At 39.1% G+C, this 23,791-nt stretch overlaps 2 protein-coding genes across 6 annotated transcripts in view; one reads left to right on the forward strand and one right to left on the reverse strand.

Annotated features, from left to right (window-relative positions):
• The window catches only part of SLC35A1 (solute carrier family 35 member A1), a 29,031-nt gene extending 27,486 nt beyond the window's left edge, over positions 1-1,545 (forward strand). For all 3 annotated transcript variants that reach the window (XM_040983752.1, XM_040983753.1, XM_040983751.1), the window contains one exon: positions 642-1,545. In XM_040983752.1, the coding sequence (XP_040839686.1) occupies positions 642-769 (128 nt within the window). In that variant the 3' untranslated portion in view covers positions 770-1,545. The remainder of the gene's footprint in view (positions 1-641) is intronic.
• Positions 1,546-2,333: 788 nt separating this feature from the next.
• The window catches only part of RARS2 (arginyl-tRNA synthetase 2, mitochondrial), a 65,231-nt gene continuing 43,773 nt past the window's right edge, over positions 2,334-23,791 (reverse strand). For 2 of the 3 annotated variants that reach the window (XM_040983748.1, XM_040983750.1), the window contains 12 exons: positions 17,867-18,025; positions 16,885-16,991; positions 12,629-12,724; positions 10,304-10,364; positions 8,205-8,281; positions 6,816-6,940; positions 6,219-6,286; positions 6,025-6,134; positions 5,557-5,652; positions 4,296-4,370; positions 3,696-3,759; positions 2,334-3,261 (listed from right to left, as the gene is read on the reverse strand). In XM_040983748.1, coding sequence (XP_040839682.1) covers positions 3,175-3,261; positions 3,696-3,759; positions 4,296-4,370; positions 5,557-5,652; positions 6,025-6,134; positions 6,219-6,286; positions 6,816-6,940; positions 8,205-8,281; positions 10,304-10,364; positions 12,629-12,724; positions 16,885-16,991; positions 17,867-18,025 — 1,125 coding nt within the window. In that variant the 3' untranslated portion in view covers positions 2,334-3,174. The remainder of the gene's footprint in view (positions 3,262-3,695; positions 3,760-4,295; positions 4,371-5,556; positions 5,653-6,024; positions 6,135-6,218; positions 6,287-6,815; positions 6,941-8,204; positions 8,282-10,303; positions 10,365-12,628; positions 12,725-16,884; positions 16,992-17,866; positions 18,026-23,791) is intronic. The other variant, XM_040983749.1, reaches the window with a different exon arrangement.

Consider the following 23,791-nt stretch of genomic DNA (forward strand, 5'->3'; position numbering starts at 1 on the left):
GGAAGATCTTTCTCTCTTCCTCTCTGTATATATCTGACTTTCCAATAAAAATAAATCCTAAAAGAAATGTTTTATAAAATGTTCTGTTTTACTGATGGTTAATTAGAATGCCTTAGTAACCTTTCAATTATTTACACATAAGATAACCCCCTCCTGTTTTTGAAGGTAAAGCAAGCCTTCTACCTCTGACTCAGCTCCCTGCTCAGAGTCTGGGAAAGCAGCAGAGGAAGGCCCAAGTCCGTGGGCCCCTCACCGTGCATGTGGGAGACATGGAAGAAACTCCTGGCTCCCAGCCTTGGAATGGCCCAGCTATGGCCTCTGTGGCCATTTGGGGGACTGAACCAGAAGCTGGAAGATCTCTTTGTCTCTCCTCTCTGTAACTCTGTCAAGCAAAATGAATACATCTCTGTCAGATTTGTACAAGACAGGCAAACTGTTGTTCTTGAAGTGTGTACTCACCAATTAGTGATCAACAGTGCTTTTATCTTTTTTTTTTTTTTGGCTAGAGTTGGTGAGCATTCCAGACCTTATTCATTTCCTTTATGATGTGACGATAATACCTCAGAACTAAAATGTCAGTTTTAAATTGATGTTGTTAAAGGCACAAATATAATTAACCCATTTTCTCGCTTTCTTTTCAGCACTTACCTTCTCTTTGGGTGCCCTTCTTGTATGTGTTTCCATCTATATCTATGGACTACCCAGACAAGACACTACATCCATCCAACAAGGAGAAACAGCTTCGAAAGAAAAAATCATTGGTGTGTGATTGGAGCCTGAAAAGAAATGACTGTACCATTTGCATTATACTAGAGCCTTAAGTCAATCCTAGAAGGTAGCTTAAAGATACAAACAGCAACAACAAATCAACCACACAAGAATCAAGAAAGAAGCTATCTCAGTGAATTGCTAATGGAGAGATTTAATCTGGGCCTGTTTGCATCAAATTTTTAAAATGAAGGAGTTTTATTATTGTATATATATATATATAATGTACATAAAAAGTATAGAGATGACATGGTATTAAAAAAAAAATCATGTGAGGCTACATTCAAATCTCTGGGTTTGGGATGGAGTTTAAGGGTTAAAGTGCCAAAGCCATTTCTGTACTGTTCGGTTTTTCGGGTACTTGGGGAGCAGGACACTTGAGTTCTCCAAAATTCACACACAGTATTTTGTTCCTGCAGCAGTATAATCTTAACTCCCTTCTTGGAATAGAGAGGCAGAGGCAAGACAGGCTGATTCAGAAACAAACAACGTGTGCTCCTCCAGGAGAATCTATTTCCTGGCCCAGACAATGATCTCCAATGGTGAGCGAGTACTCCTGTAGTCCTGTATTTGTGCCATGCATTGTCTGGTTCCTATTTCTTTGCTGTTAGAAGATACACTTTTTTTCAAAAGAATTTTTAATGTCACTTTTGTATTTTTTTTTAATAAAGTATAGTTAACTGTTGGGCTCTCAGATAATTTGTCTAATTTCAGTGTTTTTAAAAATATTTCTATGATGTCAATGGGAAATTCAGCAATAAAATTAATTTATTTGTATGAAGTCTGTTTTGTTACTTTGTATGGGATTAAATGAATCCAATCATGCAGACCCAGAAGAAAACAGTTAATGTAAATTTTGCCAAGCTGGAAACAAAAGATGAAATTTATAAATAGGACCAGAATTGAGGAACCAATTCATGCACTGTCTCCAAGAACTGCCTTTCTAAACTGGCTCTGCTTACTAGTGTCTCCATGTTAGTTTAATTATACTCAGGATGCTACCATTGATTCCAGAGGGAACAGTTTCTCAGAGAAGTAGAGATATTAGACATGTAAAACACATCCCCACTGTACATTCATTCCATGGCTGGTTTGTGCTATGGAAATTTTTAGAAAGTAAATAAAAATAGAAATAATAAAGTAGAAAGTAAATCTAGAAGCTAATTTTCTTAAAATTTAGACTGCACGGACATATCTTTTGTGGCAATATAAAACAAATCTCATTCTAACCGGAGAAGCTTTGGTTCATGCTTCTGTATTTGTAAAAATAGTACTATCTAGAACAAATTACAGCAGACCAAAATGGAGAGTGTGTTAGATCTAAATGTTGGCAGAGGATGTCTTACTGATTAAACACATCACATGTGGAAATGCTACACCTAAGCCAAGCTCCTGCTACCTGGGCAGGTCACACAAATGCACTTTGCCAATGTGCAGTCACAGGAAGGAAGCTATGCAAGAAACTGTACTTCAAATTATGGCATAACTAATGAACTATAGTTTACAAAAAGGGAGTCTTTTAAAAATTTTATAGAAAATGCATATTTTGAAAAAAATTGCATGGATTTAAACTTATAAAATTGAAATTATTTTAATGTCATTCTTCATAAATTTTTCCAGTACCCACATACAGTGCCTCCCTCTATAACTAACTCCTCTTCAAAAGTATTCAGTTCTTGGGTTCTTTGTATATACTGTCATGTTTATGCTACTGAAAGAGCACAGTGTGTTCTGTCTTGGAGGAGTTGTCAGCTTACTTCTCTCTCAACAGACAGATGGTAAAGCAAGGCTGGGCCAGGGAGAAAACAGGAGCTGGTGATTCACTCGAGGTCTCCCACATGGATGGTGACAGCCTATTTACTTCAGCCTTCAATCACTCTGCCTCTCAGGTTCTGCACTGAAACACACCACTGCTTACTCTGGTGGGAACATAAACCCAGGGATTCCAACTTGGGATGTGGTGTCTTAACTTCTAGGTCAAATGCTACAGATGCTTTCTCCTTTAATCTAGAGCTAGCCACAATTAAAATCGAGATTTTTTTCCCATCACCAATTATTTTATTTGATGAAAACATTAAATCATATTAATTTAAGAGTATTCTGGAAAGATGACTTCCTTCTAGAAACTAGCCAGAGTTTAATCCTTAACCCTATTAAATACCTCCCTCCCCATTAGACCACTGTCTTAAAATGTTTTGCAAATGTTCACTTAAGTACATATTGACCATGAGGGAACTCACAAGAAGTTTTCTAGAGGATAAACATTGAGTATTCAAGCTGATAAGTCACATATAATAAAATAAATATTCTGACAAAAATAATACTTTAAATTCGATTTTGAACAGCAAAGGCGTCTAAGAATGAATAAGTAGAAATGACAGCATTAAGAGCCATTTTAGGGAGAAATTACATCCTACATACAGGTGTGATTCCCAGAAGCTGCATTCCACTGGCTAAAACAGAACGCACAGCTTTGAAAAGCTGAAGTCTGGCCTGCAAAAGAAACAGTGATTCAATGTTCAATTTAATGACAGGCTGACTTAAGTTAAAAAAATGATTTTTAAAGTAATTCTGATTTTCTTCTAGTTTTATGAAGGACAACATATTTTTAAAGTGCCCTAGTATTTACTGCAAGGAAAGATACGTTCTAGCATCAGTAGGTTACATACTGTGGATGGTATCATTATAGAATATATGAATATGTCTTCATAAAAGCATTTCTGCATTATAACATTTAATATTGCAAAATAAAAGTCTAGCCTAGGAAAATTATATTAACTTTGATTGTCAGTCTAACTCTATTATTGGGGTCAGCAAATACATTAGTGTGCTTCAAAACACAATTATTTTAGAAAAATGTGCAAGACTGACTTAGTAATACTAGTTTTAAGATGATTAGGTTTTAGGATATATCCAACAGAACGTACCGCTGCCACGTCAGGAGGGTTATCTTTTATGTGCAGTGTTTTGTGGGCCACAGCTGCAAGATGACTGTAACAGGAAGAGACGATGATGATGAGCATGGCTCGGCAGTGGATTCCTATCATATTACAGAAATGTAAAGCAGTCTTTACAAATATAAAACAGTATGACTTCGCCGTATCTGTGCAGTGAGGAGGCCGCACCCCCCTGCACATGCATCCATTCTCTTTGAAGCACCTTCTCTGTTTAGGGACAGCAGCCAGGTAACAGGGAAGCCCTCCCTGACTGCTCAAGACTGGACTCATAGTTCTAGCACCATCTCTTACATTTACTATTACAGTACATATATACACTTTCAGTGAATGTTGTTACCAGTTTCTGTTATAATATAAGCTGCATATCTGACATAACTCAATATTATGAGTGAAGAAATAAACACTAATTACAAATCTATTAAAATGACAAAATGATTCCTCTAGCTTAAAACCTTAATTTTCAGACTAAAGATTTGTTTGCAGGAAACTTTTACATGAGAAAAATTCTACGTTTGGTCTACAGGTCTCAAATGTCTTGTAACACTCAAAAATAGAAAGATTATTAAGTACCTTAGCGTCAGAAGATAACTGACAATGTGTTTGGGTTGAAGGTCCTGAGATGATCTATATAACACCTCGTCAAACCTACAAGAAAGATGACAGGACCAGAGGAAGACTGCATATGTCACACTAAACCAAGAAGTTACTCGTAAAAATATCCTAATGTAAGACTGACTTGACATTAAAAGCCTGTGAAAATAACTTGTATATATTTAAAGGAAAAGGCACATTTCTGTCTTCTTACAAATTCCTTAATAACAGGAAATTTGCAAATAATCTTGATATCCCTTAGGCCTAGTCCAGAGCAAACACTTAAATCCTCACTGTTGAACTAACTGTGAGGGGCCAGTAGTGTGGTGCAGCACAGGAGGCATTGCGTAACAGCAGGGCTTCAAGTTCCAGCTGTTCCACCTCCAATCCAGCTTCCTGCTAACGCACTGGGAAAGCAGTAAAGCATGGCGCAGTGTGTGGGAGACGGGTACAGCCACATGAGAGACCCATATGGAGTGGTTTCAGCCTGGCCTAGCCCTTGCTTTTGCAGCCATCTGAGGAGTGAATAAATGGATGGAAAGTCTCTTTCCATTTCTTCTCCTCTCTTTCAAATAAAATAAATAAGTAAATATAATGAATAAAAAAAAGTCTCCAGTTAGGTTTAGGAATATACAAACTAGTAGCGTCTACCCTCAAGGGTAACAAAATTTCTCCTCACAGATAAGTGACAGATAGATAAGCTTTTTGATTGTGCAGTGTGTGGCAATCAGAGAAGAGAGAATCTTTCAAAATGACCTCCATCCCTCTAAAGACTCCAGTGCCATGTCTGGCTTTACCAACATCACTCCTGAGAGGTAAAAGGTGTGGTCTCTTGCCTGGTGTGGGAATTGGACAGATTTAGGGAATGAAAATGAGCTGAACCCAAGAGGTAAATGAAGGATGTATGCTCTCTGGGAAGCCACCCAAAGGTGGGCATTTTCCTTGACTTTTCATAGTGGGGTGACAGGATACTGCTTTTCAGAAACAAAAATTTATGCTAGCAGGTGTAGCATGCTTAGACTATGAGCTAGACGAGGCTAAGTACAACACTGACCTTACGCAATAGTTTCACACATGCCCTCCACTCACACGTAACTGCTGGGGGCACACCTTCTCTTAAGATCCGCAGGTAGGAAGTAGCAGGCGCCCACTGGCATGCTGACACTAACAGTCAGCACAAACATCAGCAGTCAATTCAGTGAGCAAAGCTGGACTTGGAAACACCAGAAACCCTTCCTACCTGAGAAGATGCTGGAGAACTGAGATGGACTGGGGCTCTTGCAAACAAGCAGTGTTGAACTCACTCAGATAACCACATCCAAAGGTCTCTTCCAAACTGTTAGCAGAGGTTTAGTTAAAAACATCACTCAAGGGCACACAGCTGGGTGAACACTATCTTATAAAAACAATGTGTAACACTGTTGGATCTAGTACCTTAACTTTCCCTAAATTTGGTACTTTTCCTGTAAAACAGAGGTAACAGTATATACCCTTTGGTAGGGTTATCTTGAATACTAAAGAACACATTATACATAAAGGCATTTGTTACACAGGCACTTAATAAATAGTATTTATTAAGAACTAACAACAGGGGGTCTACTGTATTTTATGCAGTTTTGAATCACAGAACACTTGGGCTGTGATCCTAAGTCCCCACTCTTGGCCTGGGGAAGGACAGGGTGCCAGACGTTTCCCCGAGGCCTCTCACCTGTGCAGGCGCGCATGCGTGTACTGCAGGAAGACTCCAGTGTCTCCACGACTCTGGAAAACACGATCCCAGCTGAACTGGTAGTCAGATAACAGCAAACCTCTGAAATCCTAAAATGACAGAGCAATTCTTTAGCCTCAGGATTTGTCCTACTACCAGACAAAAAAGCCTCCCATGACGGAGAATGAACAAACCTGAATAATGAGAGCTGCTAGCCCCACCTTCTCTGCAGTCTCCTGTGGGTTCTCGAGTTCTCTGGTTGCTGAAATACACAGAGGCAGCTATCTTTACCCGGGGGCTAGAATTATGGACCCAAGAAGAGACAAAATGGCAGGTTTCCAGAGGGTGCTTGATCTTTGTAACTTAGGTTAGCTTGCCCCTGGTTAATGACATTCCCCTTGCTGATAAAGGGAAGAACCGATGGTCTATTTTTGTTATGAGAACAAATATCACTTGTAAGACAGAAGTTACAGCAGAAAAGCTCATGAAGATTTAGGACTGGTATATAATTATAACGCCGTAATTTCATAGAAGGACTTAGGCAATGGAATGATCATGTTCAAGCTGGCCTTGAAAAGAGGTCCAAGCTTGTGCCATTCAGATTGCTGAAATGAACAACTAGAGCACCAAGTCTCAAAAATTTGTAATTCCTCAAAGTAGGGAAAGGCTATTTCTTACAGGATTAGAGAAAGATCACAATAGAGGGGAAAGTCATAAGAAAGGAAATGGGCAAAAGTCCGGCAAAACATAAACAAGGCATAAAAGTTATGATTTTAACAAAGTGAATTCACTCTTAACAGAAGCCATGTTCTGTAGCATCCGTAAGCGAATCTCATTTAAGACATCTTCTAGAAAAGTGACATCTCCTCTTCGAGTCTTCATTCCCTGCACAACTCCAAAGGGCACATGCCGGCACCTGAAAGAGTGGACATGCAGGGGGTTAAGCCACCACTCAGACACAAGCATCCCACGCTGGAGCGCTGGCTCAAGTCACGGCTGCTCTGCTTCTGATCCAGCTACCTACTGATGCAGAAGACGGCTCAGTGCTGGACACCCCAACAAACATGAAGATCAGGACGGAATTCCTGCCCCCTGCCTCTGGCCTGGCCCAGAGTCGGCTGTTAAGGATATTGGGGAGTACACTGGTTTATGCAAGACTGGCAGCGATTCATAACTGTTGAAATATCAAAACCACTTGAGCAAGATCCTCAGAGCATGCCCTACATCCGGGACTTGGGGTGGGTGGGGAATTGGGTGGGTCTTCTCCCTTAATACCCCCCTTTAAACATGAAGGAAACAATATGGAAAAAATACTAGTCTTATCCACTTTCCTGTAGCCCTTGAACCTTTTTACCCTAATTAACTATGTCAAGATTGTCAAAATAAAAATAAATAAATAAATAAATAAAAGGATATTGGGGCGTAAACCTGAAAGGAGCTTAAGGGCACAAGTTTGTGCCTTTTGCCTCAGGACAGTAAACAGAGAATCCCCTAACAGAAAGCTCTCACACTGCTGTCACCACAGTCTCTGTATTTCCTTGCTCCCCCGCTGAAGGACATGGCCCCTCACATCTAGAGGGGCAGTCTGCCACCCTCTGTCAATTTATTTTTTTCTTTGATAATAAGTTTAATTTGGCTGTGAATTCCTACCCCACCTCTTTCTCGGTTTTTTGTTTCCTCTCCGTTGCTCTTCCAAATAAGTAAACAAATTTTAAAAAGTTGAAAGGAAAAAAGAACCTATGTTAAAATGCCTTAAAGAGAGTAGCTTGAACCTCAACCCTCATAGTGGAGTTTTTAAAAATTAACAAAATGAAACAGGATGTGATGAGTTGTATAGAAGATGTTAAATACACAATGTCATTTTACAGAGATAATCATCAGCATGTGATCAAATTAGCAACCTTAATGAGAACAGAGGAGATGGGGATTGAGAATTTTGCCAGGACACGGACAGCTAATGTCTAATAAGAATACATTCATTAAGTGCTTATGAGCAAGAAATTAATATAACCAGGACACAAATTAATGCAAAAATGAATCTTGCTTTTCCATATTGGCATCTAAAAAGCAATGAACTGAAATCTGAATGAAAATTCTTCTGCTGACCTTTTTGAGCTTGCCTGACCCAACCAAGCTTTAGTGACCATGGAGCTGGCAATTAAGAACCATGCGGACATTACCTTTCTGCCCAGTCAAATCCCATGATCTTCAGCATTTGAAACAGTTGCTGAAAATGTTTTCTTTGTCCTTTATCTGTCTTAGAAAAGAAAACATATTTCAAATATTTTATTTGAAATAAAAGAGTTCAAAATAAATTGGATCTGGGTCAAATTAACAAAGCTTTGGGCAGACTAAAATCACTGTCGTTCAGCATGACTTCAATCAACGCACAAAGATGCTACTAGAAAATCATCCCAGCCGTGTGCTCTGCCAGACAGGAAGTAAGGGCCTCAGCCCTCTAACAACCTAAGGAATATGAACTTAAACATCCTGAGCACTCTATTAAAATTCCTTCCTCCTCTCAGTTATTTATGACCAAAAAACCTAAAGCCAAACCCAAAAACAATATTCAATGAAAACTTTTTTCTTAATGGAAAGGGAAGCTAAACATGAAAAGACAAGGGAGAACAGATTAGAGCACCTCGAAACAATAAAGGAATAAACACGACACACACACATACTACCTTGCTGGGTCCCAAAAGTATTCACAAGCTGTGTAAACAAGTCATTTCCAAAAGCTTACACACTATGTGATTACATTAGTAACAGTCAGTGTGAGGCAGAGTAGAGCAGTGGTTGCCAAGAATCAGGGCTGCGCACAAGGTCTAATTACTATGGGGTAGGAAATGGGGGAGTTAATTTTGTGACATTACAGTTCTGTGCTCTGAATGTGAAGGTAGTCCCACAAATCCATACCTGAGATAAAATTTCATGGAACCATAATCTCTCAAGCACTCACATTCATACAAGAGTACATGTAAAAACTAGTGAAGTTTCAACAAGGTCCCTACCAATGTTAATTTCTTGATATTCACAAAGTATAGTGGATGCTTAAGACACACTGGAGGAAGTTGTGTGAAGGCTACATAAAATCTGTATTAGGTACCACTTTGACATTCACTATGAACAAAACTGCATGCACATTCCAAAATGAGAAAAAGTGTTGGGGGCATAGAGGCGGACAATGACATCGTGGCACATTGGTTAAGCCACTGCTTGTGATATCAGATCCAATATCAGAATGTCAGTTCAAATTCTAGTTGCTCTGTTGCTGATCTAGTTCCCTGCTAATGTGCCTGGGAAAGCAGTGAAGGACAGTCCCTGTACTCAGGCTCCAACAACCCAGGCGGGTGACCCGGACAGAGCTTTGGACTCCTGGCTTTGGGCTGGTTCAGTCACAGCTGCTGTGGTCATTTGGGCAGTGAAATAAAGCACATGAGCTCTTTTTCTGTTTCTTCCTTCATACCTGTCATTCTGACTTTTAAATAAACAAAATAAATCTTAAAAAGAAATAGGAATTAAAGGATGTTTATTTTGGTGTGCAATCTTAAAAATATGGACTGAAACTGGTGCGATGGCCTAGCAGAAAAAGTACTTGCCTTGAAAGCGCCAGGAGCCTATATGGGCGCTGGTTCTAATCCTGGCTGTTCCATTTCCCATCCAGCTTTCTACTTGTGGCCTGGGAAAGCAGTCAAGGACGGCCCAAAACCTTGGGACCCTGCACCCATGTGGGATACCTGGAGGAAGTTCCTGGCTCCTGGCTTCGGATTAGTTCAGCAACGACCGCTGCGGTCACTTGGGGGGGATGAATCATTGGATGGAAGATCTTCCTCTCTGTCTCTCCTCCTCTTTGTATATCTGACTTTGTAATAAAAAAATACCTATGGATTTTTTTCATAATATGCATTTTCCATGAACTTATTGAAGACCCGCTTCCTAGGTATGTATGTCAAAAATTTTTGCACAAAAATAAACACCTTGTTTCAATTCTCTATGAATTTTTTGAATTCTCTATATTATAAAAAACATTAATTAAAAACAACCACATTATGGCAAATGACACATATTAATTTCACATGACCATTTCTCTATCTTGAGTAATATTTTTCCCTCTGAATAGGAGCTTATGTATTTGCCATCTTTAATAAGCTTAATGTTGAATTTTCCCTATAATTTGATATAATCATCTTCCCATAATTTCCAATAGGCACCAAAATGCAACCTCTGTATTTTCCATGAAATAAGGGTATTAACCTTATTCTCTATTGTAATTACTTACCACATAAATCATTGTATCAAAACTATACTTGTCCATTCTATCAATAGCAGCTGCCAGATCTCTAAAAAAACATGGGTATAAATCAAGAATTATTAAGTAGATCTGGGCAGCTATTTGTTTTGTGTTAAGTAGCAATGAGGTTTTTATAATTAACAACTCCCATCACCCCACAGCCTGGGGTATCTCATCCATTCTTACATAACAAGAGTATCACACTTTGATACAAAAGAGTAACAACATAGGTTTGTGAAAACTACAGTAAAAGCGCAGAGGGAAAGGAAATTAAATCTAAGTATAAATAATAAAAGTTTTACGACAAATAGTGATAATAAGCAAACAGCTCTGGGCAAAGTGTTACATGGGCAAATGTTTTAAGATTAATGAAGTCTCTACTGCAAACAATTACCTAAGTTTTGCTTTTCTGTAATATATTCTCTGCAGGGACAGGTTTTACTGATCTTTTATCTTCAGTTAAATACAAAATACCCCGTGTGTGTAAGATATAAAATAATGAAAAATAAACACTGTACGATGAAGTATCAAGCTAAGAACTATAAAAATGCTCAAATTTACAATTTTGGGTAACAGTATATAATGATAGAAGGAATAAAATGCCTAGATCAATTAAAACATTCGGGATCATCACCTTATATTCATTTGTCTCATGGTCCTGGCATTGCATGCATCATGCTTTCTGAATGGAGGCAGAAGCTCCAGAGCAAAAGACAAAAAGTTTTATTCTCTATGTGTTAAGTACAGCTATGCAAACAATACTTGTAGATATATATAACAACACATGTGATGTTAAAATTTCACGAATGCTAACAAATAGAAACAATACAGCTTTAAATGCTCCTAGGAGGGGTTCTAAAGAAAAGGTCCAAGGGCTGGCACATGGCTAAATTGGCGCACTAGTTCATTTTCTGGATGTTCTACTTCCAATGCAGTTCCCTACTCATGGCCTGTAAGAACAGTAGAAGATGAAGATTTCTGACTTCAGATTGGTCCAGCTCCAACTGGTGTGGCCATTTTGAGGAGGGAACCAGTGAACAGAAGTTCTTTCTGTCTCTCCTCTCTGTAAATCTGGTTCTCCAATAAAAATAAATACATCTTTAAACATAAAAAAGGTTCTAGGCCTGGTGTGACTGCCTGGTGGCTAAAGCCCTAGTCTTGTGTGTGCTAGGATCCCATATGGGAACTGGTTCATGTCCTAGCTGCTCTACTTCCCATCCAATTCCCTGCACTTGGCCTGAGAAAAGCATTAGAGGATGGCCAAAGCCTTTGGTTCCTGCACCCACACAGGAGACACAGAAGCAGCTCCTGGCTTCTGGTTTCAGATTGGTTCAGCTCTTGCCCACAGCAGCCACTTGGGGAGTCAATCAGCAGAAAGACCATTTTGTCTCTTTCTCTCCATAGATCTGGCTTTCCAACAAAATAACGTAAAATAAATCTTAATCAATCAATCAATAGGTTCTTTCTGTGTAAGACTATCTTTTCGGCATGATGAATCTCTGAGTGAATATAATCTTGTTTTAATTCAGATTCCTGCCAATGTAAAGTTATAAAACAGATGCAGCTATGCTGTTTTACAGTTTGTAGAACAATGTACACTTTTGGAAATCTTATGATACTAAACTAAGTGTAAACAGTCTCTTGGGGTCACTTTTCTGATGATACAAGTTTGTGGAAAATACGTATTATGGAAAAACCACAGAGTTCAAAAAATATTTTTAAATATGTAAGTTAAATTACATTTTAATTCTTTTTGAAAAGAATTTAAAAAGATCTATCTATTTATTTATTTCAAAGAGTTACAGAGGTAGAGAAAGAGAGCTCTTCCATTTGCTGGTTGATTCCTCAGATGGTCATAATGGTCTGCACTGGGCCAGGCCAAAAGGAGTAACCAAGAGCTTCATCCAGATCAGCCATGCAGGTAGCAGGGACCCAATACTTGGGCCACTTTCTGATGCTTTTCTCAGGCCATTAGCAGGGAGATGAATCGGATGTGGAATAGCCAGGACACAAGTTGGTGCCCATATGGGAGACTAGTTTGCAGGCAGCCACTTTACACACGATGTCACAACACCAGCCCCTCAAAATGTTTTAAAGTAACTTCACATTAAATGTTTCATGAGCTATAATAAAAGGCAATGAGCAGAAACCCAAGAAACTTTTTTTCTGGATGTGAAAACAACTTTTAAAACCTATAACTAGGATTTCATACTTCATTCTCATAGTTCTGAGGATAAAATGATCACTTTGACATTAACTGCAGGACAGAGAACATGAAGACATATGCACATCCTAGCAAAAGCATCCACATACCTGGTTGCATACAGAGACGTCCCATCACTTCGCATGACAGTGCAAAGTGAGGAGGGGTCACCGTTCCTGCTGAGATCCACTACAGCAGTTCCTTTTCTAGAAATACAGACGGACAACTTTGAAGTATCACAGGAAACTAGGACTAAACGTATAACATTCGTAACATCATGCTTGGCAAACCAGAGCTATTTACATTACCCAAGTAGCAGTAAACTGTCTATTCAAGCTATAAACAATGGGAAAAAACAAGAAAGACTATGACTGAGAGTTTATTAAGAAGTGGGACTGATGTGATTAATATTTGGTTATCCCATCTTTCCAGTCTTTAGCCCTGGATAGCATTTAGATAAAATCTTTAATATACCCAGCTGAAAAATGAGATTGCAACTGCAGCTTAACTAAGAAATATCAAATTCCTCTTCTAACTCAAGTTATTATAACAGTCAATATTGGGCTAATTTTAACATGCCACAAAGTACTCCTGGGTATTAAAAGCATAGAATTTTGCTATTATCTTTCCAGCCTGAAGAAAAACTGGAATTTGTGACAGTCTACAACTTTTCCAATAAAGTTTGCCTCAGAGGATATAATTAATCACATTCTCCATGTCCTCTGGATAACAATGACAGGAGAAACTTAGTTTTGGTGTTACAGAAAGTGACATCTCTGTCCTAAGTAGCTGGTTTGCTTCTATATTATTGGGACCTGAATGTCTATGACTGGGATTATTCTTCTGGCAAGTTGACAGCTAAAATAGAAAGCAATTAGGCAACCAAAAAAAGAAATCAGAGTCTTTTAAATTGGAAAGGAAGAGGTGAATTTGCCATTCTGCATGCAACAAAATCTTACCTCCAGAAAAAACCCTAATCACTACACTGAAAAACTGTTAGAATAAGTTAACTTAATGAAGTTGTAGGCTACAAATTTAATATATAAGAAGTAGTAGCATTTCTCCTCACAAATAGTAAACCACCGAACAAAGAAATGAAGAAAAACAACAATCACATTTACACATAAAAAAATTAAAATATTTAGGATTGAAGGAGGAGAAAGAGCTATGCACTGTAAAATATAAATGAAAAAAATGAAACAGAAATGCACACATAAAGATATCTTGTATTTACGTATAGGAAGAATGCCATAAAAATGTCCATGCTTCCCAAAATGATCTACAGATTCAATATAATCCCTGCCAAAGTTCTAACCATGTATTGTGTTTATTTATTTATCTGGAAAGCATGTTGAGAGAGAAGGAGCAAGAAATTTGCCATCTTCCGGTTCATCCCCCAAATGCCAGGAACAGCCAGATTTGGCTGGACCAGGCCTAAGCCAAGAGTAAGGAGCCACTCCTGTCTCCCATGCAGGTGGCAGGAACCCACGGACAGGAGCCATCATCTGCTACTGGGACCTCGAGGGCACATTAGCAGGAAGCTGGACTGGAAGGGGGAGAGGGACTTGATTTTAGGCACTCCAACATGTGGGTGTTAGCAGCTTAATCCACTGTATAACAATGCCCATACACAACAATAGTTTTCACAGAAACAAAAAGTCCTAAAATTCATAAGGAATCAGAGGATCAGAGACAGTTAAAACAATTTTAATAGGTTCCTAAAACTATATATATGCATATTAAAGATCTATTATTTTTATTGGAAAGTCAGATATACAGAGAGGAGAAAGAGAGAGGAAGATCTTCTGTCTGATGATTCACTCCCCAAGTGACTGTAATGGCAGCCGGTGCTGTGCCGATTCAGAGCCAGGAGCCAGGAACCTACTCCAGGTCTCCCACGCATATTCAGGGTCCCAAGGTTTTGGACCGTCCTTAACTGCTTTCCCAGGCCACAATCATGGAGCTGGATGGGAAGTGGAGCAGCTGAGATTAGAATCAGCGCCCAAATGGAATCCTGGCGCATTCAAGGCAAGGACTTTAGCCGCTAGGCCACCACGCCGGCCTCCAAAACTATATTTGACAGGCAGAAGTGAGGGAAATCCCTGCATCTTAGGGTTCACTTCCCCAGATGCCTGCAAAAACTATCAGCAAGAGCCAAAGCTAGAAGGTTGGCACTAAATCCAGGTCCCTGACCCGGATGCCTGGGGCATAGTTACTTGAGTCATCACCTACTGCTTCTTTGGATCTATAACAGGCGTCAGGAGTAGAAAGGGGTTTAAACACACAAACTAAAATATGAAATGAGGAATTTTAATCAGACTAGTATCATTAACAGCTGGGTTATAGGCCTTCCCCAGCAAGAGTAATCTGGAGTAAAAAGAACAAAGATGGATGCACCATACTGCTAAACCACAAAATCTGCTACAGCTTAGTGAATCAGAAAGCAATAAAAATACTATGACAAAAACAGACATATAGAACAATGAAACAGATAAAGAGCCCAGATAATAGAACCACATTACAGAAAACACAACTGAGGGTCCTTAAATAATTTAAAAAAAAATTTAGTATGATCCAGCAATCTCATTTTTGAATACATAAACAAAGGAAATGAAATGAGTATGTTAAGATACCTGCACTGCTGCTCTCATTGCAGTATTATTCACAATAGTCAAGATGCAATATCAGCTCAAGTGTTCATAAAAGAATAATGGATAAAATAATGTGGTATATACAGATATATACACACAATTGGATTCTTCAGTCCTAACGAACAGAAAGGAAATCCAATTATTTGTGACAACATGAATGAACCCGCAGGCCATTATGCTTGGTAAATTAAGCCAGACACACAAATATAAACACTGTTTCTCTCTGTCTCCCCTTCTCTTTATAAATCTGACTTTTCAATGAAAATAAATAATATTTGAAAAAATATAAGCACTACACAATTTCATTTTTATATAGACTCTAAACAAAAACAAAACAAAACAGCCTTTAGGAATGGCATTTTAGTGCAGTGGATTTTACTGTTGATCCATACAAGAACGCTTGGGTAGAGTCCCAGTTACCTTGATTCTGGTCTAACTTCCTGTTAATGCACTTGGCAAGACAGGAGAAGATGGTCCAAGTGTTTGGGCCTCTGCCACTTAGGCAAAGGACCACAAAAGAATTCTTGGCTCCTGGTGTTGGGCTGGCTTAGACTTGTGTGTTGGAAACTTTTGGGTAGTGAACCAGCAGGTTCCTCTTTCTGTGACTTCAGTTTTCAAATGAATACATAACATTACAATTTCAAATGAATACTTTTTTTCTTAAATTTACAAATTGTCCTCAGAGAAAGAGAGTAGACTATGGATACCAAAAATGCAGGAATGGGGAGGGAGACAGTAAAGAGTGCAAAGCTTCAGTAAGACTGGAGGAATAACTTCTAGAAATCTGCTGTACGTCTTGACTAACTAATTATGATGTATAGAACACATAAGTATATGAAGTATATAAGTATACTTCTAAGTATATAAGAAGCATAGGAAGTGATACATGTTAGCCTGATTTTAATATATTTACACAATATATATCCAAAATTTACATTGCATACCAGACATATGTACAATTTGTCATTCCTCCTTTAAAAACAATCCAAAAGAAATGTACCACAAGGACGTGCCTTTGCCGTAGCTATCACCCCTAACTTCATTTCTCCTGCCCTTACTTCCTGCTTTCTTCATCATTCTCTAAATAGCTTTTATCCTATCTTCATTAGCTATCTTGAATTGTCTGAGAACGACAACAACAAAATTTTTTCTCCAAAAGGTATGGCTGAGGGGCTGGCACTGTAGTATAGCCAGTTAAGATACTCTGCAATGCTTACATCCCAAATGAGTGCTGTTTTGAGTCCCAGCTGCTCCGCTTTGGGTCCAGATCCCTGCCTGGAAAACCAGTGAAAGATGATGTGGGTCCTTTGACCTGATACCTACATGAGAGATCCAGAACAAACTCCTGGTCCCTGGCTTTGGCCTGCTGCAATGCCAGTGGTTGTGTCTGCTTGGGGAGTGAACCAATGCATGGAAGGTCTCTGTAACTCTGTTTTCAAATAAGTAAGTTTTTAAAAGAGAATGGTTGAGATAAAAGCAAATTTTGTTTCCTACATTCAATAATACCTTTATCAGGTTTGTGATTCTAGGCAAACCACTTTAGTACAGGTAACATCCTTTCTCCTAATCTTACCAACCTGTTGCTAAATATCCAAAAACCAGCATGTCAAAAGGTACTCTGAACAGCAAAAAACAATACGAAAATCAGAAAGGCTGCCCACTGTATCTGTTTTAAGAACAAATAACTAAACCAACAAACAATAACCTGACCATACTCTGTTTTCTGTAGCAGTCCTTTACTGTCCAGCAACTTTAAGACTTCCCGAGACTTTTCACGATAAAATGATTCTCCTGAATATTCATCGAAGTAGACACCTAGACGCTGAAAGAATTCAGAAAGAAATGTTTAAAAATGTTAGTTTAATCTCATATTACTTTACCCTAAACCAAAATTAAGGATGATTCACCATCTGCCACAGACAGAGAAAATAAAAACTAGATCCAATTACTCCTTTACTCCTACTTAATGCCCCTTACCACACAGGTCAATGGGACTATGCTGTACAGATCTGTTAGTGAAATGAATACGACTAGCAAAGGCACAGGAAGTTCTTTAATTAACTGCAAATTTAGTTTTCTCAGTCACATTGCTCAGACGTCAACAGCTCATGTAGCTGGCAACTGCCATTCAAGATAGCATGGATATACAACATTTCCCTTACAGCAGAAAGCTGTCCTGGTCAGCTCCAGAGGACGGCTAACGTTGAGCCCAATCCTGCAATCACCTCAATTTGCTTTTCTGCACCTCATCTGGCTTACTTTCTCTAGCCACATGGGCTTGCTTATCTGAACACTCTTCAATCTATTCATAGTGCACACCTGACATCTAAGCCTCCAGCATCACACAGTAGACAACACATACTTCGTGTTCAATTGTCTTTGGTTGGCCTCCAAGCTAGAATATAAAGTCCATGACAGCGGGAAGTTTTCCCGCTTTTATTCATGGTTAAACCCTCCCTCCAAAGTGTTTATGTTAGTGAAAGAAAAGAAAGCAAGGAAAACTGAAGGAGTGAGAGAAGACAGAAAAGTCAGACTGAAATAAAATATTCAGCAGAGAGCTACTCGAAGCTTTCTGCTAGAACAGCAATAGTTGAGTTCCAACCTTCAATTCAACCAGAAATCTATTCCTAAAACATAAGCTGAAGCAGTAGCTGCCCCATGCGATAGAGGAGAGCAGAAGGGAGAGTGCACGGATACCTTGTAAATTCGAATGTACTCTTCAATGCTCAAGTCTCGGAATCTCTGCCACAGCGAAAGTGCTTGCGTGTCACCCAGCTCCAACCTCTGGAAGAATTCCTGTGCTGATTTTGCTACACTTTGATCATCTGCTGCTTCCTTATTAACTTGTACATAAACCTAAAACAACAACAGTAATTAAATGCAGTACATTTACAGACAATGTTCTCTTCAATTGGGAAAAGAAGAAAACAGAGCACAGTCCCAGGCATTTCTATTTAAGTTTCCTAAGTGAGCACTTTAGTGTTTGCTTTCACCCCTTCCACCATAGGGAAGCCTGTACTCTGTCCCTACCTGCTGCCAAATGCCTACAATTAAACACACAGGATTACAAAACAAGTTACCTTTTAATAATCCCAGTAAATGAAAAACCAAACATTTTTAAAGAGAATAAAGTGTAATTTTTTTCTTCTCATCTAACTTCATAGATGCCTATGATAAGAATGCTTGTTTTGGACTAAGGTGGCATTATTTTCTGTTTTGTTTTATTTTTTCAAAATGCCAAATTACTGTTCTTCCAACTTCTGTGAGAAGTGCTGAAGAGAGAAGGATGGCTCATTCTGGCAAACACATGATTTAGGAGTTGGTTTAACGAAAGATATTGCAGTGCCATTTAAATCTTGGACAGAACAGTGAGGTACCTGATTTTGGTAGAAAGCAAGACCATTTGGGACTGACAAGGACTCTGGGAACTATGCAGAGCAAAATACAGTTAGATAAGAGGAATAAGAGCTAAGGGTTTGAAGGTTCCAAATGTTAAAAAAAAAAAAAAAAGGAGAGAGAGAAATAAATGTCATCTGCTCTACTTTGATATTCATAGTGTATATATGTATTGGCATTTCAGGCAGTACTACAATTTACACAACTATTACATGTCAGTTACACGGTAGGAGGACAACTGTGTGGACACCCACTTTCAGCAGGCTTTTAGCACATCTATCTGCCTTGGCTGGTTTAGTCCTGTACCCACCCAGTGACTGGAGCAGAATCAAGGGCTTCTTAAGGGCCAATACCTCCAGCTCTAGGATTCTTTGTTTCCAATGAAGTTTTAATCATTTTCTAGTCTTAAAATTACAATGGCAATAAATGGTAATAAAGTATTAATATTATATAGTTCAAGCATTGATGTTATGTATATGGACTACACAGACTTTACTTGTAAATTGTAACTCCACGACTAGAAATTTTAGTGCTATTTCTAGAAAAATACTAATTAGAAGAAAAGCAACAGAAATTGGTAAACTACAAAAAAGAAATGAGGCTTCTGAACTCTCAGAGAAATACCAAAGTATTATGGTAGCAGCATCTTGGTGAATAATGCTTTTATTGCTGGAGGATACATTTCCGATACAACAGTGCATTCATTATCTCAAGGTAAAATGCCTCAATAGGTGGCTTAATCATTGGAATGGCAGATTTGAATGAACGTTTTCAAGAAAAGGTTAAATTTACATAATTGTTTTTCCTCTTGAAATTGCAGTGTACAGAAAAATTATTATAACAAGATTGAGACTGCTATCTCTAAAATGTTTTGCTGGTAAGGTTGGCTAGCAGGTGGCATGTGGAAATTTGCACCTTAGTAATATTTTATTAAATTAATGGATAAAAGTGGCTTAGTACATCTAACCTGTCTCACCAGCACCTGCTTTCCTTCAAGGAGTTTAGAATGTAGTTTGTGCTAGGCTGAGGAGGTGCTCACAGGCGGAGTATGATGTGCAAGGTCCTATGAGTCCTCCCAAAGAATCACTGTACTAGGTGTGATCTGAAACATGTAATGAAAATTGTTTTCATGGAGGTACTCTTATTAAGTACAGAATAATGCATTGCCAGCCAGAGGCTTTAGTAAAATAAGGGAAAACAGAGAGGTGTCCCTGTAAAACACTGCAAACTTGCTGACTTTTCAACGACCTACCTTTGACAACTACATAACAGTTCATCTGAAAAGAGTAAAGACACATATGTATATATCCACAAAGCATACAAATGCACACATAGACACACACACACAAACACACACACACAAACACGGTGTATAACAACAAACATGCACAAAATGTCCTTATTTTCAGAAGAGGTAAAAGTTCAGGCTTTTGATTTCTTTATAACTTAGGATTTTAGTCTATCTTATTTAGATTTATTTATTATTTTTATTGAAAAGGCATATCAGATTTTACAGAGAGAAGGCGAGACAAACAGAAAGACCTTCCATCTGCTGGTTCACTCCCCAAATGGCCACAACACCTGGCATCGAGCTGATATAAAGCCAGTAGCCAGGAGCTGCTTCTAGTCTTCCATGCCAGTACAGGGTCCCAAGGCTTTGGGCCATCTTCAACTGCACTGACAGGCTATAATCATGGAGCTGGATAGGATGTGGAGCAGCTGGGACACGAACCAGCACTCATATCAGATCCTTGCACATGCAAAGTAAGGACTTTAGCCACTAGGCTACCACACTGGGTACACTATTAAAAATCAAGTGAATTGATTCACTCCGAGGAATGGTCCAATGGCTAAATCTTCACCTTGCATATGAGCGCCAGTTCATGTCCCGGCTGCTCCACTTCTCATCCAGGTCCCTGCTTGTGGCCTGGGAAAGCAGTCGAGGATGGCCTAAAGCCTTGGGACCCTGCATCCATGTGGAAGATCTGGAGGAAGATCTAGGCTTCTGGCTTCACACTGGCTCAGCTCCAACTGTTGCTGCCACTTGGGGGAGTCAACAGTGGATGGGACATCTTTCTGTCAGTAAATATGTCTTTTCAATAAACACAAATAGATAAATATTTTACCCTCAGTTTGCAAAGCAAGATTAATTCAAGAAGGAGAAGGAAAGTGACTCGTGCCCAGTGGTAGAGGGGGCTCCAAGGAAGAAAGACCCCCGGTCTCTTGCCATAGTGCCAGGACGGGGAGCCAAGGAAGGAAAGAGAAAAAATCCTGTAGACAAGGGGAGTTGGGATCTTTTATACCACATTTCAAGGGAGTCACCCAAAGAACAAAAGGAGAAAGAAAAAAAAATTTCACTCACAACAGCAAATTAAATAAATCTTAAAAAAAAATATCAACTGATAATATCACACAGAACCTTTAAAAAGCATTCAAGGATCTGCCTGTGGATGCATAGTATAACTCTGTTATAATTAACAGGCAAAATCACTGATTTTTCCTTAAATAAATTTAGTATTGTGCACTTATAAAATTACAGACAGCTTTTATGGTTACTATGACTATTTTACCCTTCTAAGCATACACTTTTAAAGACAGTTTCTTTTCAGGCTAGGTCTAAAAACAAAGGAATAAAAAGGAAATCTTAAATTTGGGTTTCATAAGATACCAATATGGCTTAAAAAGTTTTCTGAGGATGGAGACACAATTTTTCTACACTAAGATGCAAAAACATTTGTATTTTTATAATAGAATAAACTAAATGTCCTCCACTTCTTTGAAAGGAACTTTCACCTTCCCTTTTACTATTTCTTGGGACTGACAATAAGAATATGACAGTTTATTCAGAATATATTTAGTTAAGATAATACAGTTGGTTCTTGGAATAAATGCAAAACAACTTTGGTGCCTCCAACCCTTTAGAATTTCTGATGTAACACTACTAGTCACATGAACTCAGTTTAACCCCTCAAGGCTGTGCTTGAAGACATCTTTGGTCAGTCTTGTTTTAGTTTAAGAATAACTGCTAGACAGGACCGTTTGCTGTACATACTGGCAAGCACAGGAACCAGGGCAGGAGGTAGACCTGGTGGGGGTTATTGGGGGCCACTCCAACTAGGCTACAGCTCCCACTGGTTTGCATGGGGACTGACTGACTGTAAAGTGGGCAGGATCGGGCTGGACTGCAATACCTATTAGTTTGCGTAGAAGACAGGTCTGGAAACAACTGACCCAGCAATTGCAAATAATAGTAGGCTGATTTGGGCAACGGACTGTGCCAGACCGCTGTATTGGCACACTCACACAAGAATCAGGTCTGGGATCACCTCAGATGAAGCTTTTTGGGAATATTCCCAATTGAACCTCTGGACTCAAAACTCCAATCATGGAGGAAATTGCAGGGTCCATGGACTGACCGTGGAATGCATGTGTCAGAGCTGGGCCTCCTCAGTGGCTCAGACAGAGCAATGGACAGCATATCCAGATGCAAATGGAGGATTTAGCAGTACACTGGAGCCTGCAGTGGACACCTGGTACTATAACAAAGGACAGAGGGCAGGGCAAATCGATCAACTAACCCAGCCAAGCATTGCAGTGAATACTTGGGCAGAGACTCTAAGGTGCACTATGTCAGCCAGTGGATTCTGGAGAGAGTTCATCATGATCAGAGTGGCAAGACTGGCAGCAATTCAGAACTATTGGACTATCAAAACCACCTGAGTGGGACCCTCGGAGAATGCTCCACATCGGGACCCTGGGATGGTTGGGAGGCTGGGTGTGGCTTCTCCCCTAATCTCTCCCCTCCCCCCAGATACAGGAAGCAAAAAAATTTCAATACAATGGCCACACCCACCTTCCTTTAGCCCTTGATCTTTTGCACCCTAATCAAATATGGAAAAAGTATCAAAAGTAAAATTAATACAACTAAAAAAATAAAAGAATAACTGCTAAGAATGTTTACCATAACTTGAATACCATAGATCATGTTATCTAAATCTTTCTGTGCTCTCTATCTTAAGATGTATTTAGGTTTTTACTTTATTTTTCAGAAAATAGCCTGTAAAAAAATTCATGGTTATCATTTAAACAAGTAGGTTTAATGTTTAATGCTGTTGCATGCCTCGATTAGAAACTTACTAAAGATTTCTACTAAAATACATTCCTAATGTTAAATGACATATTGGCAAAGTTTAAATAAACATCCAAATGAAATCTAATATAATATCTCTTTGGTTAAAGAAGTCAAAACCTGGGCCTGGCATGGTGGCTTAGCAGTTAAAGTCCTCGCCTTGAACATGCCAGGATCCCATATGGGCGCTGGTTCTAATCCCGGCAGCCCTGCTTCCCATCCAGCTCCCTGCTTGTGGCCTGGGAAAGCAGTAGGACGGACAAAAGACTTGGGACTCTGCACCTGCATGTGAGACCAGGAAGAAGTTCCTGGATCCTGGCCTTGGATCGGCGCAGCACCGGCAATTGTGGTCACTTGGGGAGTGATTCATCGGACAGAGGATCTTCCTCTCTGTCTTTCCTCCTCTCTGTATATTTAACTTTGCAATAAAAAATAAAATAAATCTTAAAAAAAAGAAAGAAGTCAAAACCTGATAGACTTATTGGAAAAAAAAACAAACTTATTGGAAGTAAATAATTCATTAATGGTCAAATTTCTCCTTAATATGTCATTAACAGAATATGACCAGTATTTTACCCTGTTTATCTTCTTTAAATATTCAGAATCTCCTATTTCTATTCTCTTATATTCATAATTCCATCTTTGACACGCCAAATCTCCATTTAATGGTGATGAGATTAACTCCTTTGCAGATTGCCACGTACGAATGAATAGTAGACTTATTTTTTTTTTTAAACAAAAAAAGACTGTATTTCAAAGAGTTACACAGACAAGTGTCAGAGGTCTTCCATCTGCTTGTTCGCTTCCCGAATGGCTGCAATGACAGAGACTGGACCAGAAGCTTCCTCTGGGTCTCTCACATGGTTGCAGGCATCCAAGCACTTGGCCCTGCTCTGCTGCTTTGCCAGGTGCAATTGCAGGGACATCGATAAGAATGCAGTAGCCAGGACCAGAACCAGCATCCATGTGGAATGCTGGCAATGCGGGCAGTGGCTCAAAGTGCTACACCACAGGGCTGACCCTTATTTCACACACTGGAAAAATATATTTTCAATATTTCAGTGGGATGAGATATCTATTCAGTTATTTACACATAC

The sequence above is a fragment of the Ochotona curzoniae genome, unplaced genomic scaffold (genome assembly GCF_017591425.1).
Source record: "Ochotona curzoniae isolate NIBS_2020 unplaced genomic scaffold, NIBS_Ocur_1.0 contig_3819, whole genome shotgun sequence".
Lineage (NCBI taxonomy): Eukaryota > Metazoa > Chordata > Mammalia > Lagomorpha > Ochotonidae > Ochotona > Ochotona curzoniae.